General features: G+C 40.1%; 1 protein-coding gene across 4 annotated transcripts in view; it reads right to left on the bottom strand.

Annotated features, from left to right (window-relative positions):
- Positions 1 to 19063, bottom strand: part of atrnl1a (attractin-like 1a) — a 332702-nt gene that overhangs the window by 216417 nt on the left and 97222 nt on the right. For all 4 annotated transcript variants that reach the window (XM_082557492.1, XM_082557490.1, XM_082557489.1 and 1 more), the window contains 2 exons: positions 5222 to 5470; positions 4671 to 4808 (listed from right to left, as the gene is read on the bottom strand). In XM_082557492.1, coding sequence (XP_082413618.1) covers positions 4671 to 4808; positions 5222 to 5470 — 387 coding nt within the window. The remainder of the gene's footprint in view (positions 1 to 4670; positions 4809 to 5221; positions 5471 to 19063) is intronic.

Raw genomic sequence — 19063 nt, 5'->3', positions numbered from 1 at the left:
CACCAGTCCCAGGAGACACACTCCACCACTTCATCCAAATTACTGAAGATTTATGCTTCAGCTGGAAATTTACAAACCCTCTGAACACTATACCATAACCTGAAGTGCACCTCTCTAGAAATGTAACTACACTATTATGACTGGCCTGTAAGCACCATCAACTACTCCTGTGCACTTCCAGCTACTTTTTGCAGATCCTTTCACTGGAGTTTTAAAAATTTTTTAGTGATAGAATAACAATCATTGTCTCAATATAAGGAATAAATTCCCAGAAAGAGATGACTGAAACTAGAATGGACATGAGGGATGTACAAAGAAGTGAAAATTCTAGACAGACACATCACAACAGAGAGATGGGACCCAGCGGGGATAAAAGAGGGTGGCATCTTATTTGTTTCTATTGGATGACACCTAATGTAAAACACAGGCACACAACCACACAGTAATTAACACATAATGCACACAAACAAGCATAAATGCTGGAAACATAAGTCGACCACATAGATTACACTGTATGCTCTACAAAGACTCTGCAGAAATCTAAACCAGGCCTTAATCAAGACTACTTCTTCTAGATGACATCCAACCTGTGGGGCATACACACGAATAACACTGAACATCACCGCAGGGCTCGCGGTGATGAATCGCTAGCCTGACGTCCCGGGGCTAGCGACATCTCCGGTCGGGCGACCAAAATCTATCTCAGCCCTGCCCGTCGGGCGATTTTGCGAGCCCTGCACCCCTTTGACTTCCAGCTCTAGACACACTATTCACCTTCACAACACTATTCGCACACTTTTCCTTAATGATTTTCCTGTAGAACAGCTTGAATCAACCTTTAATACTCCTGGCTTTACTTCCTTGCCACCCGGTCTCCTGCACACTTACTTCCTATGTGTTTTCCATCATATCAGTAAACTATCTCCCTTTACTTGTGACCCTACTTTTAAATTTGCTACTCACCTCCACAGTCCAGCCTGTCGTTACACTCCTTTCCCCCCTCCTCTTACTTTCTCCTCAGCAAAAAGTAGCACAGTTTCCAGCAATGACTTGTTGCACCAGGGGCAATCACCCCAACCAATCTGATATGTGAATGTCTTTCTTGATAATCTCCATGTCTTATTTGGCAAAGATGCAAAAAGATTTTACACCGGCTGTCCTTCCTGTCACAACCCTCCTCATTTATCCAGGTGTGGGACAAGCACTTGAAGTAATAATGTTGTTGGACCCTGTGAAATAATGCTCAAAGTCTGCACTTCAATGACAGTTCATTATTTAACATCCAGTGTGGCGGATGGGAAAAAAATACAGGGAAAACTACAAAAATGTTGTCATTATACAAATGTGTGGACCTGATTGTAATGCATCAGCCTGTCTCCTAATGGAAGCTGCTGGAGACTGCCACCACCAAAGGACATCAGCATGTACAGACCAGGAAAAAAAAAAAAAAAAAAAAAAAAGAGGCCGCAGTGGTAACTGGACACCTTCATGGCAGCAACAAAGCCAACCACAAATTAACATCTTTGTTGACAAAGACCCCCAATTCATAATTTTAGAACAAAGAGAGCGTCAGGTAATATTTAACAATCCTTTTGTATGTTCACCTACACACAGCCTTTGTAACACCTACACAAAGATGTGTAAATGCACCGTAACTCAGTCCTTATGGTCAAGCGCTGTTTGGTGGCTAAATGGCCCACATGAGGCCACTGAACAGGCTGGAGGTCAGGCATTGTGTAGATCGTGGTACAAGAGTACAACTCAGGTTGTAATACTCCCAGGTGTGGATGTTTTCCTCTAGAAAGCAAGTAAACACTCCAGGGCAAACCCAACTATGACAAATTTATTATAAAATGTTTTAAGAATCACCAGTCTGTCTCTCTGCTGTAAAAAAAAAATATCAACAGAACAAAAACAGCCAGAATGTGTATAAAACATGCATGCTTCCTGTCACACTAAAATGTATGTTCTCCTCTGAGGGCCTGAAAGTCTAACCAAACATCTAACATTTTGTCAGCTGCGGCTCTAAAGGTTGGTGTGGTTGTGGGCGCGTTTGTATGTGTGCAGGACAAGGTGAATGGAATAGTCAGAGAAAAGGGACACTAATGCCCGGCATACACATGCATAGACACAGACACAGACACACACTTCATCCAGATTTGACAAGGTTAGTTAATCATCTGTCACGGGGACAGGGGAACGGACAGACTCCCCTCTCCTCTGTCCGTCCTCCATCTCTTCTTCTCTATTTATCCCTCCATCTCCTCCTCTACTCCTTCATCGTCTCTCTGTCCAAGGGCAACTGTCCTTTTCCACCGATATTAACCTTGTAAATCTCACCACATGCTTTTATCTTTTTTTTTCCCCTGTCAGCCTGTCTTTGCTTCTGTCTCTCTCACTCTTTTCCCCCCACTGTCTTGCTGTCCCATACTCTTTACAATGCTATGAGCACAGGCCTTTCCCCTTCCTGCTAGGGACAAAGCTGTGTCTCTATCATTCAGCACCGTAATCGGCCACACATCATTGCCTCCCAGCCATTTAGCCCAAGGTAAATCTAGTGGTCCCTTTTATAAAGAAAGATGGAGAAAATGGATATTGATAGAAATGATGGACAGGTGACACAAAAAGATGGCGATGACAAAGAGTTGCTGTAGGGTCTAAGAGAGCAAACAGCTGAAGTGTAAAAGAGAAAAAAATATAAGGTGATGTGAAAAGAGGTACGGATAGATGGATTTAAGGCTGAAGGAGGATTTCCCTTATATTATCAGTGCAGTCACTGTAGTCAAAGAAGAAAAAAGACATTATGGATGATATTAGTTTGTTAAGAAATCCAGTTTAACCAGCACATATATGCCAAAGAAGAAAATAAAATGTAAAACATAAACACAACACTGTGGTTGCCAGGGGTCTCAAACTCAAGGCCTCGAGGGCCGGTGTCCTGCAGATTTTAGATGTCACCCTGGGTCAACACACCTGATTCAAATGATTAGTTCATTACCAGGCCTCAGGAGAACTACAAGACATGTTGAGGAGCTAATTTAGCCATTTAAATCAGCTGTGTTGGATCAAGGACACATCTAAAACCTGCAGGACGCCGGCCCTCGAGGCCTGGAGTTCAAGACCCCTGGCTTAGAGGAAGGTAAGCCCCATGTCGCTCTTTTGAGCTGTGCCAGTAGGAACACACCAGGCCTGGCCCAGGTGGTGACCAGGTAACCCTCTCTGAGGCAGGGTGATTTGTTCTCTATACACCGTGGCTATAGGAGATGTCTTCTTCAAAGCCCACAAAGCTGTCCTCGCTGCCTTCTCCAACTACTTTAGAATGCATATAACTTTTTAAAGTTATATGCATGTCTGGACTCTCAACAGTGACCAGTTTGACCATAGAAACCCTCACAGAACAAAATTACTCCTAACAGCACAGCGCCCGTGATCACTCAAATCCTGATAATGTGACAAAGAGAAAAAAAGTAGATAGTTAACAGTTTAGGAAAAAGATTAGACAACTAAATTAAATAGGGAAAGGACATGAGGAATAAAGTGAGGAAGTAAGGAGAGAAGAAGAATGGAAAAAAAGAAAGTTGAATATGACATAAAACATATGGAGGAAATATTAAGGAGGTGTCAAGAAGAGGAAATGTGTAGAGCATGGAGAGAAACACAGCTGGGAAAATGTGACCAGGGGATGTTAAGGAGACCACGAGAAAAGCCAAAAGACAGGATACAGAGGAAAATAAAGCCAAAAAAAAGAAGAGAAACTGTATTAAAGGCTGTACTGTATGGGGGCGTAGAGAGGCGTGCATCTATCAGCGCCATGCTCCTTGCAAAAAGCCGCCAGGGACAGAGACACCAGTCAACTCAGGAAATAAGAAAATGATTAAGAGCGATTTAATGTCATGCCGCCGCCAAGCCAAAACGCACATCTGTCACTGTGAGACTGATGCTCCTACACCTCCTTCTCACTTCTCCCTCCCTCACTCACACTCTAGCAGTCACTCACTCATTCATTACACTCTCCTGTCGCTGATGGGTTTTTTTTTTCCTATCAAGACCCATACCTTCCCAAACCAGACTCCAGAAGCCTTCAAATCACGCTTAACTCCACTAACACATGCTTTCCTGTGGGTTCATCCCACACTCACACGCTCTCCTGTTTCGACTGCTGGATTATGCACTACGATTATTTCCATATGAAGCATTTAAAAAAAAAAAAAAAAAGTGAGGAGGAACTGCTGAGAGGTTGCTTCTAATCAAAACATACAGATCTGTGTGTGTTCATCTTCACTCTGAAGGTTTGAAAGAAAGAAAAAATAATAAAGGAAAAGCACACACTGCATTCCTCTTCGTACTACATACATTTCAGGTTTCATCCGGTGTCCTGCTGGTGACCACAAGCTCTAAAGGAACCAAAGCTGGGAATCATGCCTTCTAAATACTGCCCCCACCAGGTTGTTTGTGGCCATTACAATGCTGTAAACTGCTGGTTACAAGTAATATTTTTACACGTCTGAAAGCTGTTAAAATAGGGAATGTCTGCCAAAATGTTTCTGCTGCGTTTAAATGAACTTATTTCACAGACACACACAGAACAGGATGTTTCTGCTGAGCACTGACAAGGTTTGCTGATGCTCATCAAAATTAAAGTTATTAACCTCCGTGACCTTTGCACTTACCATTACACTTCCCTCCATTGGTGGGGTCGCCATAGTAACCAGGCATGCAGCTCTGGCAGTGCGTCCCTGCTGTCAGGTTTCCACAGTGTTCGCATACGCTGCCGTTCACACACCTGCTGTGACCGTTACATTGGCATGCTGGAAGAGAACATTCATAGGAACATAAGAAAGCATGTGCAGTAGTACACATCATCTTCACTTCACCATAAGTGGTTTTAATGCAAGAACACTACAATAAATACCTGCAAAGGTTATCATTTTATTTGTGCTGAACGTCGCAGTGAAAGGAGTTCCTAATATTTTTTCTGCTTCCATCATACACATTGCTCACTATCAGAATCACTTGGCAATCGCATACTTATAGATGAAGTGGGTAACTATTGAAAATGCACATTTCCTACTTCAGTTCTAGCAGCAGATAAAACACCGCAGCCAGAAGAGGCTACACTATTCATATTAAGTGGGATACTCAATTACAGGGTATGAAAGGTGAGTCCACAAAGCTTAACCTTAGTGTCATCTGGTCCAGTCTGGTCTCATGGTTCACTCACCGGGGCACTGGATAAAAGCCCAGTTGTAGCCTCTGTCTGATGAACAGAGACCCTGATCCACCACCATGTCCCTGTCTCGCAGTTTATCCCGGTCTCTGGGCCCTGCCTTTGCGGTCACAGGCTTTAGAGGGCCTCTGTAGGAGCCCTCCATGCAAATGCCCCTACCGGTGTTACTGGGATCACCGCACCAACCACACTCCACCCTCTCCAGACACTCGGCGCACGTCATCAGACCTGAACAGTTTTGGGCTGACAGATAAGGGATGTAAAAAGAAAGAAATCAAATATAAACTTGCATACAAGCATGCAAACTTTACAGTCACGGAAGATAATTTTGCTTGTGTAGTCAGGATGACAATGCAATTCAGTCCAATTCAGTTTTATTTCTATAGCACCAAATCATAACAACAGTTACCTTAAGCTGCTTACTGCCCAAGGAAAATAAGTAATGTTACTCAATGATATTTCAGTCTCTCTGGCATAGTTTTAAAGGTCACAACATCAGTGTATCTGGATATGTTCATTTGAATATGAACATTCAACTAATGGGTCACTCAATTTACATTTGATAGTAAAATATTGACAAATTTTACCGATTATACTTTAGAGGCACAAAAACCAGTTGTGTTCCCAACATATTAGTTAGTGCAGCATTTCAAACTCAAAACCTTTTAAATATGTAGAACTACTATCATATACTTCAGCACCAGTCTTATCTGTGTGTGAGAGACATGTTCAACACACATTTGGTTTGAAACCTTAAAAGCTGATTTTAACCATATTCTGTCTTTTACACTTACAATTCTTCCCAACAGGTTGAATAAAAGCATAAACACCATAAAAGCCTTCTGGGATGTAATCTACACCGTCTAATATTGTTTGCATCTTTTGCTTTCACCTTTTCTTTGACCCTCAACATTTAGAAATAAATGGGCTTTTCTTTGCCATGCCATTCCACATGTTCAGAGGAGCATTTGTATTCATAAAGTGGAGGTGACATTCAAAAAACACTTTACTAGTGGGATTTAAAAATGGCATTATGTTTTTAAGGTATGGCATTTAATAGTTGTAGAAGAAAACTGAAAATCTCCATACTGAAGCCTTTTTAGTTCAGCAAACGCTGCAGAGAGCAGGCAATCAGTGACGAACATTAGATTTTTTTTCTTCTAGAGTCTCTGGCCTTCCAAAGTTAACTCTACAGCTTGTTTTTGAATCTCATTCTTGTTTTGCTCTTGTTCTCCAGTTCAGCTCATCTTCTTGTCATGATGAATTTTAGTCTACAAAGCCAGGGTGGAAGTACACACTGACAAAGAGACTTTGTGGGTATCTTGCCGTGTACACAAGAAACCAAAAGGTTGAGAGGAGGTATGCGAGGTGTTGTTTCTTATAGCCCAGTGAGATGATTCGAATGCGTAACATTTGCATTTTCACCAGAACTTCTTTCTCTTTTGAACATGAGGCATTTTCATAAGCCACAGATGTTCCAGCCGAACCAGTATCTGTTTCCTTCTCTATGCGTTCCTGCTTGAAATACACTCCTTGTCCTCTGTGTGTTTGCAAGCTACGCCGTTGCATTATTCAGCTTCAGCAATGCTGATTCATTTGTTCTCTCTCCCACTTTGTAATTACCAACTTCTGCTCCCCCTTTTTCAGATTTGCTCTTTATCTCCTCTCTGCCACAGTCCTATCCTTCTTTCTCCGTTTCTATTCACTAAGGCATCTCCCCATCTCGTGCTCATTCACTGCTGCTTTTTCCACCATTATACCCTCTTTTACATATTCTGTCATTTTGATTTAATTTGATTTTTTCCATTTATTCGTCTAAAACCCTTTTAGGCACAAATGAAATCACAAGCGACGGAACCGCTCTACTTTTCCTTCATCCTCTCTTTTTTGTCTGCTCTCCCACTGCGCTCTTTTCCCTTTTTACTTTCACCTCCCCTTAGTTCATCTCTTTTTGCCCTTCTCTTCTTACAGCTCACTTGATCTTTCACTAAAGTCAGTAGTTCAAAGAAAGGCGGTTCAACAGAATATCCCTAATCCACCGCATGGTAGGGTTTCCGCTGACAGAAAAGCACACATTTACATACCCAAGAGCAGACTTTAATATCCAATAAATATACCAGGCCTGTTTACCATTTAAAAATATCAGTCCATTGCATTTATGTTGGCAGATTTTGGTACCAACTCCAATTCTCTTCTGCCAGATCTTTTTATTTATTCATTTTTCATGAAAAGAGAATTCTTTGATTTAATAGATCCAATCTGTTCTCATTCTGTGACAGCTGTTGTTTGTCCCTCCAGGTCAGGTCAGACTCTCAGTGCAGGGCCACAATTTTTGCTTCAGTCTTAGTAATGCTCAATACATAGTCCCCGGACAATGACACATTTTTTTTTAATATACTTGAGTGCAAACCAGTCTGACATTACTCTTTGCTCCATCCATCCATCTTCTTCCACTTATCCCAGCCCGGGTCGTGGGGACAGCAGCGAAGCCCAGATCTCCCTCTCCCCGGCCACTTCCTCCAGCTTGTCCAGGGTAACACTGAGCCATTCCCAGGCCATCCAAGAGATGTCATCTCTCCAGTGTGTCCTCGGCCTACTCCTGGTTCTTCTCCCAGTAGGCATGTCAGAATAAGATTCCAGATCCAAGCAGACTCCCTAGGATATCTCCCAAGATGGTTTGGGCATCTGACTAGGATGCCTATTACTCAGATGTCCAAACGACTGGCTCCTGTTGATGTGGAGGAGCGGCTCTACTCTGAGCCCCTCTCAAATAACCGAATTACTTAGTTTAACTCTAAGGGCAATGCCAGCCACCCTTTGGAGAAACCTCACCACCCCCCTTGTATCAGTGATCTCATTCTTTATACCTTAATATAGTAATGATATGTCACTACTATATATCATCACTACATATCGGTCTTTACCAAGTAATGAATGCTACACAATCTAGCATTGAGACACATGAACAAAACATTTCCTTAAAAACGTCAAAATTTTTAAGATTTTCTTTTCTACAGCTTATTTGGCTCTCGATTTCTTGAACCACACTGAGAAGGAAGCAACACTATTTATCTGTCAGTGTAAGTCACAGCTGAGCTTGTGCCTATCTCCTCTTCAATTTATATCCAATCTAAACCAGTTCTGGACCATAAGACAGACAAAATGTTTACTCAACAACCAATTAAATTTCCCCCAGCTTTTTTTTTTTCTCCAAAAAGTGAATTGTATAGTTGTGTGTCTGCAGATACTTGTTTCAATGGTTTGCATGGTTTGAAAGCTACAGGATTTAGACTTGAGATGTAATTTTAGTGTAAGACAATTTCTTCACGACTAAAGGCTGTTTTCAGCAAAATATTAATGTAAGATTTGACTAAAATTTTGAACTGCAATTCATTTGCAAAATGTGTCAAAATTAGTGAGAGAAAATGCACCAAATATTTCAGGCATCAGTCTGAACGCCACAAATGGGATAAAACGGGCTCAATGGGCACTAAGTGGCACAAGTAAGAGCAATTAATTCAAAAGTGAGAGAATGTAGAAGAAAACAAATACTAGCATGGACGGAAGATACAGAGATCCTTAGATGTTCCCTTACATAACAGTAGTTTGCATGGATGATTGAATTTACCTGCTATGTTCTCGTTGCCTGAGCCTTTTCTATTTTTAATAGCATTCCCAATTATCTGGCTTCATCTGTGTTCCACATGGAAAGAATTTAAAGAGGTTATTGCCTCCTGAAGTCTTGGGATTCAGAGCAGATGAAGGAGAGAGAGGAAAAATAGAGTGCCTACAGGGTTTACAAGGCCTTAGTTTTACTTAACAGCACCAAAGATGTAGCTGTACCATGTGCCATTGCATGACATTAGCTCCAGGTTATTTCTAGAGAAAATATTCTCTTGGATGGTGCCTTCATGAGAGTGGGAAAAAGAAAAAAACAAAACAACAACAGCAACATGAGATCTAATCATGATTCACTGATGAAACTGTTGACCACTGGCTATTTTTTTTCCTTTTTTCCTTCTTGAATATTGTTAAGATTAAAATAAGAAAATAATAACTTACATACTTCAAATGGCTTAAAATACTTTCTCTAATATCTTGCAAAAGAGCTTCGTTTTCTCTCACTTAACCAATCTCAACGAGTAAACAATGATGGACAATGGTGATTTAATTTTAATGTATTGCACTTCATAGTTATTAAAATATGAATTATGGCTGGTAAATGCAATACAAAGATGCTGTTACAGTCACGATTGAACAAATCATTTTAAAAGGGTTATTGTGCTTTTCTGTATTTTTCTCACTTACAGTACATATACACAATGGTGGATTTTCATAATAAAATGGACTTTCACATAACAAGGTCAGCATATTATGTAAAAGTAATCACTGATCCACAAGCTCAGGGTCAAATGCTCAGTTCACATTTTTCCTCTATTCTTGGATCTGTACAACCTGCTATAGAGGTGTAGGGATGGGAAATGATACGATTTTAGAGATTCTGATTCCATTATCAATATCACTTATCAATTCTCTTAATAATTCTCATTGGGTTTTCATTAGCTCTGCTTCGAGATTCAACACCATCACCAAGCTGCATATTAAAGACATTACCTTCCTGTAGATTAATTGCATGCTGTGTGGTCAAATGTTTGTGTATCTTGGAAGTATTTCCCTTCTTTGTTGTGATCAGTTGTTTTCAAAAACAAAATAATGCTTTACACATATTACAAAGAATACTTTTCTTAAATTTAAAAGTAATTACTCCCAGGAAAAAAGCATTTTTTATAACACTTCTAACTTTATTTTTGCATTTCTCCATAAAATGATGTGAGAATGAAGAAATCACTTGGATGAGTGATGGAAAATTTTCCCCCACTGAAAACATTACGTCCAGATGAACAGAACTATTTTTTTGGGATTTCCAGACCTGGATGAGTTCAGGGTCTGACTGCTGGGCTGGGGTCGGGATTCACTCAGTTTAACTCGGAGCTTTTGGCTAATTTATTGTTAGCATAAACTAGCAAAGAGCCAAAATTGTGTTAGCAGCATAATATTGTTGTTTCTGTCCTGGAGTTTGCACTTGAAAAGTAATGAAAAGTAATGCCCATATCCACACTGCAGACTGTACCACTACTTTCCTTCTCCAGCACAACAAATGAAAGCAGCAGGTTGTAGCCTATGAGTTCCCTACAGCTTTCTGGCTTTGGTCTTCAACCCGTCGATAGCCAGCTTCACAAACTACATTCAGAACACTTTGAATTTTGAGGGGAAGGTCAGGAACGTCATTATGGAATCAGATTAAACAACGCTCTGTAATAAGAATGCTATATCATAAGAGACTTCAATTGTTTTCCAGTTACCGAAGCTATGGAGGTAGTTGTAATATTTTACAGGATGAACCCAAGCTTTATTATCAACCAAGCATGTCTGCTCTTTAAACAGTATCTTAACACACATATTTTAGCTATAAGAGCCAATACTGCAGGCAGAAACATGGGTGTCCTACAGGTTGCCCAGTTTCGTCTATTACGGCCAACTTGTATAAGGAGGAAGTAGAAAAGAGGGCTCTGTTATCCTATCCCAGAACATCCCAGAGCCATTGGTTCAGGTATGTGGATGAGACCTGGTCGAAAATCTAATCTCAGGACCTACCTCAATTCACAGATGCCATTAACTCGCTGGACAAATACATCAAATTCAACAGGGAGGATATGAAAAATGACAGGCTAGCATTGCCATAAGTAGTGGGGGACGTGAAAGTCAATGTGTACTGTAAACTAGCACATACGGGTCAATATTTAAGGTTTGACTCTCATCATCTACTGGAGCACAGACTGGGTGTCATCACTGTCCTCAAAGACCCAGTGGCAGGCGAAGCAGAGCTACATCACATCAAAAAGAGCCTGAGTAAATGTGGTTATCCCAGGGTTACATTTGTCAAAGCTGGGAAGATGCCTAAAGAATTCTCCCGGTGATCCAAGAGAGAAGGACAACTGCTTCCTAAAGGAAATTCAGTGGTGATCTCTTATGTGTCAGGAGTGTAAGAATAGCTGAGGTGCATTTTTTTTTTTGAAAACACAATCTCTCTCTGATTTTCAAACCCCAAGACATGCTACACAAAAAACAATCAAACCAAGGATCGAGTCCCTCGGCACAAACACAAACACAGAGTTACCGTATCAAACCAGGATTTTGTAGGCTTTTTACGTTTACAGGCTAGGGGCCAGACCTTCAATGAAGAGCATGTGCACATCCTGGACTGGGAGGAATGCCGATTTGAATGGGGAGTCAAGGTAACAACTATCAGTGAACAAGAGTATATGCTAAAGTGCTGGAATTGCGGCAATTTTTCAACTCTCTGTGAATGACACCAATGGTTGTTGATCACTGGCCATGATAATTATTAACAAACATGAAACTGAGCTTGTGGTTCATTTTTATGTAATGGTGCTAGTCAGTTGTTATGTAGCTACATTTATAAGGTTGGGGAAAACTGCAGTCAGGTGAGACTAAAGTCATCATAATTTCTCCAACTGATAACACATCGACCAGAAGAAGAGAATCAACTTTCTGGGTCAAAGAGAGGCGTGGCACAGAAGCCCCTCATACATGCTGTTCAACTTTGCTTCAGAGCAAATCCAAAATAGTTCATTTCCAGGTGGCAGATGAAGGGTGATGCTGGACCAAGGCCCAATATAAGATAAATAATTCTTATTCTGAAATATGAATCATGCACAACTGATGTTATACTGTACAATAACAAAAATATCGATCTGGGAATTAGACAATTATCCCTTTTGCATAGGCAGGTAAAATGATGTATATTATATTAATTACTCCTGTAAAATATATAAAGTAACCAGATTAACAAAATTTGTATTTTGCACTGGTCAAAGTTGGGGAAGACAGGATCTACTGGATTTCCGTCTAGAAGAAGAGACATAAATGCAGTAACTGGGTCATATCCAAGAGGACATGTGTTTGCATCTCACACAACATCAGTCGCTAAAAACTTTTTCAAGTTCCTATCATCACTTGGAGACTGAGGGCCTTTAAAGTTGTGTCAACAACAAACATTAAGCACTGCATTTCCTCAACGATGGCAGCTTTAAATGGCTAGAAATGAAATAACACCCACCACATACTTCAAGCAATGTGTAGAAAAAAAAGGTACATTTCTGCTCTGTGTTCTTTCTCATCAGCTTCCTTACTGAAATCAGGATTAGTCATCATCATTGACAGAAATCACCCTGAGGATACCTAAACACAACAGATGACATCTATGGTGTTGCAAAGAAAGGACTGTTTGTTCTGAAGGGGGAATTTTCACCTTATCAAAAATCTTCAGTGCCACATTCTGTTCATCACATTGGGTCTGATATCTGGTGTCCCTGGATAGCGCAGATCGTCTGGCTCCATCTCGTGTAATCTATTTGCTCCTACGGTGCTTGACAGTTAGCATCACTGAAGCCAGTAGAATACAGATCTGTAAGCCTCCATGCATAATACATCAAGTCTAGAACCCATAGGCTGTCTTCCCCCTTCACTTTTCTCCAAGCACATGAAACCCCCAAACGCCACACAGAAACCATGTGGGATAAACATGAAACACACACACACAGACTTCACATCATGATTTCCTCACAGAAAATAAGGCTATTTTTCAATATCAGCTCAAATAATATAACTAACACCTGGTTTATGTCTGTATGTGGACAAGAAGGTAGTAAGTGAGCAAAAAAATAAAATAAAATCATGCACACTAATGTAACCAGTTCTGCTCAAATTGCTGCAGTTCTGCAGCAGAGCACTTAAGTTTTCATCTCTGAGGGCTTTTTTGAGCCTTTGAACTGTAGCGATTTGTTACATTCAACTGAATTACACCTTGCTCCACATAAAGGTAGTAAATATCCATCCATCCAGTCTCTTCTGCTTACCAGAAGTTGGGTATTCCAGATCCCCTTTCTCCCAGTCACACTTTTCAATTCCTCCTGGGAATCCCAAGGCACTCTCAGGCCAGAGGAGACACATTATCTCAGTAACAGGTTCCTAGTGTACTACAGGCTTTCCACCCAGTTAGGTGTGCCTGTAAAACCTCCAAAGGCAGGAACCCTAGCCAGAACTTCCTCAACTGGCTCCTTTTGAAATTTCTCATTGCTTATTTTATAATCATGAGAAAATTAGCCCTAATAAAACAATGGCTATAAAGTGGGGAACCCCACCTTTGCAAATGTTGGCTTTTCGCTGCTTAGCAGACCACAGGAAGCCACTTTTTATACACAAGAAAACAAAAACTAATCATGTCCATAACTTGTGTTATTTATATATGTCCCCCCCCCCCAAAAAAAAATAAATTATAAATGTACAAAAAATTATAATTTTGTTGTTTCCATTATAAATGATAATCATAAAGAACAAGACAAACAAAATAATTAAATGGGACCTTTTGGAAGTGCTGCTGAAGAATTTAAAATAGAAAGGCACATTTTCCAATAGGTAATGACCATAACTTGCTGAAGAGACTGGAGGAAGACCGTAGGGTATTTACCTTACAGTACAAAGCACCTTGAAGATACGTTGTGTTTTGGAGCTATATAAATAAACCTGAATTGAACTGAAAGCCTGTATTTTTTTTTCTTCTAACCCTTAAGAGACCCTTCAGCAGGGTCCAAATCTGCAACAATTTTTCAACCAAACCAAGAACAGGATAGCACTTTTGTTGCTATCTGTGGCCACTGCCACTTGCTGAAATGAAGGATAATGGAACGAGCAGATTAACTGTGGAAGCTCTCCACAGTGAAAGAAAATGTCTCTTTGTCAGAGGTGGCAAAGAAAAGCTAAAATTGACAGCAATAGAAACTGAAAGGCGAACACAAGTGCATGTATGTTTAGGGAGAGGGAGCCCTGGGTCTCTGGGAAAGAAACAGACTGTGAAACAGAAGATGAAAGTGTTGGAGGGGCTCATCATTGCTGCTTTTCTTAAACTATTCCACTGTAAATATAGTTGTCTAAAAGACTGTTTTCCCAATCAGACAACAAGTATAATTGATTTATCGTGAAAGAAGGTCTCTTATTTGTAAGGTAACGGAGTCTTAATGGTGACTTGTTACTACTTCAACAAAAGAACCTGTGAATTTCCTACACCACTGCTGATTTCACGCCACATGTTAACAGCATGTATTTTGCCTTATTTGCCATAATAAACTGTAATGCCATATAACCCCAAGCATAGACATCAACAGCATATCCATTAATCATCTTAAGTGTAATAAAAATTGTCACCAAAGTTAACACCACCTGAAGACAAGCTAACAAAGTATTTTTTGCTGCCAGAGCTTTTTTACTGACAATATACATAAGAGTCCAAGGACTATTACCAAACATTGTCGGTGCTGCTGTTAGACTTCGCATGATTTCATCACCATTTTCTTAAGTAACGTCCTCCATCTCCTCTGTATTGTTGACTAGCCTGAAACCCCCTCCAGAGAGCTTAACAGTGAATCTCAACATCCCAAGTTCACCCCCCCATGGCACCATGTTGATGTTGCTTTTGTTGCCCATATGGTGTTCTGCTGCCTTATCCAGATCCAGTGGCCTGCAGTGTCTGCTGCTGACAGATCTTTGATTGTTGATGATGTAAGTGATGTTTGATGGTGAGCCCTGTACTGCACCCCAGCGTGTTTCAACCTAACTGTAGATGATGCAACACAGGCGCTGCAGTCAATCTCTGTGGGTTCTCCACTTTCACAGTTGACAGTTGAACATCAGCTGCCACATTCAAGTATGAGTCAAGTTTGCTCTTGGAGAACTTCTCAACAGAGCCTTCCCATGGCATTGTTAGGTCTACGATATACACCATTTCATAACACAAAGTCATTGCTGTAGACTGGAAATTAAAACCAGTTTACCCACAAAAGAGCGTCCAACTTTGACGTCTGGAAATTAATTATTTCAGTATGTTTGGCTGAAGAAGCCATATTTCTGGCTTACATGAAATATGGGAATGATACAGAAAGCCTGCAGCCAAATCAGCCTGAGACAGAAATAACCCAGTTCAAATTGGATCATCAGACAAGCAATAGAATGTTTTTCTATTTTTTTTTTTTTTTTGGGGGGGGGGGGGGGGGGGGGGGGGAGTTTCCAACGCCACGGTCATGAACCCTTCAGCTGTTTATGGCAGGTCATTGTGCCACAGTTGTGTATGTACCAATTTACCAATGTACTAATTTAGCTCATTCACAGCGAATGTGTGCATATGTGAGTGCTATGAATTCTGATCAATCATAATTATCATGTATAGCAGCACAGCAAAGAAGGACTCATCCAGGCTGGAGAAACTGATCAGGAAGGCTGGCTCTGTGGTCGGCATGAAGCTGGACACTCTGATGACAGTGGCAGAGAAAAGGACACTAAAAAAAACTGCTGGACATTATGAACAATGCTGGGCATCCTCTGCACATGGCCATTAACAACCAGAAGAGTCTGTTCAGTGACAGGTTGCTTCTCCCCAAGACAAGAACTAAGAGACTTAAAAACTCCTTTGTCCCACACGCCATCAGACTGTTTCCCCTCCTCTCTGGAGGGGAGAGGGAGGGGAAACAGGAGGACAAAGGAGGGGGGAACAACTAAGCTGTAGTGCCTCTTCACTTCACTGTGCAATACTTTTGTTAATAGTCAATGGTGCAATAGACCTCAATACTTGAAATGTGCAATTCACTTGTATTTTTTATTTTTATTCCTATTTATTCTATTTATCCCCTTTGTATATTTTATTTTATTTATATATGTCTCTGTATGTATGTATGTATGTATATATATATATATATATATATATATATATATAATATTCTGTAACTTCTGTCGGTGCTGTGCTTTTGGAAACCGAATTTCCCAGAGGAACCCACCCGAGGGATTAATAAAGTTTTATCTTATCTTATCTTAGCTTAAAGCATTTCTTAATAAATAACTGTTTTCGACCTACAATATAGGTCACAAAGACCATTTGTTAACTAATTATTTTTCCACAACGTCTACGCACTATAGAAGTAGAAGCAGCAGCGAGCGAGAGTCTACCAGTCTTTGTCTACCAGAGAACATAGAACTGTGCTCTACCAACCTAGAAAAATGATAAAAAATAAATGCTGCTATTTTCTACATGTTTCAACATTTTAACCTTATTATTTTATATTGAAGCTCAAGCCACCAAGGGTGAACTTGGTTTTTAAAACAGGACTATAAGACCAAACACAGTGAAATTCTAATTCTAACTTCTTAAGGACAAAACTACTGTAATGAAAAACTAAATACATACATAGCCACGGCAAGAACTGGGACAGCGCTTTAGCTGAAAACAAGTCAACAAGGAAGTGAAAGGAAGGGGGGGGACAATCACACTGCAGAACCCAAATTTGGCCTTTTTATTACAACAACAAAAAAAAAACTGTTTCAGGTACAGGTGGTGCACATTTTTAATGTTTCTGTTTGTTGACGTGGTATCACTTAGTTTGGGGTCAAGTCAGAGTTGAAATCAGTAAATATAAGTCTCACGTAAGTCTCAAGGAAAAACCGATTACAAGTTAGAGAATGAAAGAGTAGGTGGACAACCATGAACCTTGAATAAATTTGATTTAAAAAAGTAAATGGTGTTGTATTTTATCACTATAAAGCAATCGCTTATGATTAATGAAACACCTTGGCTGTCAATGTCATGATATACATGTTAGTAATTTTCACTAACCATATAGTAACATACATTAGCAATAAACAGGTAAATCCTTAAACATTGAGACATTTGTTTATCGTTACTTAATGCTAATTAATTTATAAATTACCTGATATTAAATAATGTTAGCTGAAGTGCCTTTATTGTGGACTGAGATGCACCATCGGGGGAATTTGAAAAATAAAATATGTCATATTTTACAATAAGTAAACTAAGCTGTGCTTTCAGCAACAAAGGTAAAAAAAAAATAGCAAAACAAAAGCCTCCTACATACCTTCTGTCACCAAATGGAGACATGAATAATAAAAGAGAAGATGGGGGACGTGCCATTATGTAAGCACTGAACGTAAGACGAAAGACAGGAAGACATCCTTGGCTTGCTAACAGTAGGCTGGAGAGCTGTCTGCACTTAGAGTACTGGCATCAGGAAGGAATAATAATCACCAGTCACAAAAAGAAAGAAAATTCTTGTTTCTGAAGCCGTTTCTGTAACTGCACAAACAAGAACACTTTGCTCCAAAGTGAGTATTTGTCTAACAAATGACAGAAAATAACAATGCAAAGTTTTGCCTCAGGGGAATACTTTTTTTTTTGTCCCCTAAGAGACACTTGTTGAACTGCCAAATAAAATATAGTTCTACCTTGCTCTAACTTTCCCTAAAATAAAACCAAACTAATTTCTAAACAGGGTTTGGAAATTAGTGAGGTCCAGAATTTTAAACTAGACGTCTGAAGTTTCCAAAGTTGCAATAAAATCAAAGGCAGAAATTTGTAATCAACTCCATCTTGTAAAGCTTTGTTTTGCACAAGCAGCTGTGTATATAGAAATATAGGAAATGAGTGTTATGTGTATAGAATAAGTCATGCCTCATTCCTCACAGCATTGAATTAGGGCAAGTGAGGCAAGTAGGGCTTGTCAAGTCAAATCTGAAAATCGATCTCAATTAAAATGATGTCTACTCTGGCCTGTTGGCCTCCCTCCTACTGCCACCTCAAGGTTGCAGTTGGCCATTTTCTCTGGAAGCAGGATTAACTCAGCTCTACTTACTGTACATTAGACTGAAATCCATGTGTCCAGTGTTTTGAGGGTATCCAGGACCTCCCCACAGATGGCTCCACCGGATACAGCTCTGCTCGGGGCCTCCCCACACTGAACTGGCACCTGTCCAGGTTATTGCAAAATCTGTGCCCCAGTTGGTGGATCCTGAGCCCCCTGTGTGAGCCACCTCGGCCTGTGAGACCTGAGCTGTCTGGACGATCAGACGCAACTGACCCATGGCTGAGGGTCTTGTGCAGCCCCAGCTAGGACTGAGTGCCACAGTGTATACTGTTACCAGTTTAATATATTTCTTGTTCATAAGGACATCCCCTATAGAGTCTCATGCCACATCTCAGAAAAACTAAGACAGGTTGGCACACTGGTTGTATCTGTCCCATGAACTAAAAGAAAAAGTCACTGTTGTTATTTTTTTTTTATTCAATATTCCTAATAAACTGAGGTTTTCTACCCAAACTTCTTCTTCGGGTCAATTAAACTGCAATTTCTATTGTTTCCCTAGATTTTCTGAGTTAGAATAGAATAGACCTTTATCCCACGGATGAGAAATTTTGGTGTTACAGAGCTCTTACAGCAAGGGAAAGTAAAATGTAAAAGGAAGACACAAGGTGGTCCTATAATCCCTATGTGGTCTGCTGGCTGTTCCAAAAGTACAACCTAGAGTACTTATCCCCAGGTTTTGGATTTTGAGTTACTGTGAGGATTTGGTATTCATGTATTATTTATCAGTTTATTATCAGTTTATTATTAGTTTATTATTGTTTTCTGAGTACTCTGGATGTTTGAATATTGTTGGGTTGTGTTTGAGAATAATTATATTTCATTTCTTTATTATTCACATTTCTTGTGAATCTCAGTTGTGGTGATATAGTCTTTAGTTGATCTTCCTGTCCCTTTAGTCTCTTGCTGCTTATTATTTTATCACTTCTAGGGACAGTTCAATTATGTGATAGCTTGTATTTTGGTTCCCATCTTGTTGTTTTTCTGTACTAGTAGTAATAGTTACATCTTCCCTGTATTTCCATTTGCGCCTTAGTGCTTAACCCTCTGTCTT

The sequence above is a fragment of the Aulonocara stuartgranti genome (assembly GCF_965226115.1).
Source record: "Aulonocara stuartgranti genome assembly, chromosome: 13".
In the NCBI taxonomy this organism is placed as follows: domain Eukaryota; kingdom Metazoa; phylum Chordata; class Actinopteri; order Cichliformes; family Cichlidae; genus Aulonocara; species Aulonocara stuartgranti.
Note: the sequence above shows the minus strand (reverse complement) of the source record. Positions and strands in the feature narration are given on the sequence as shown.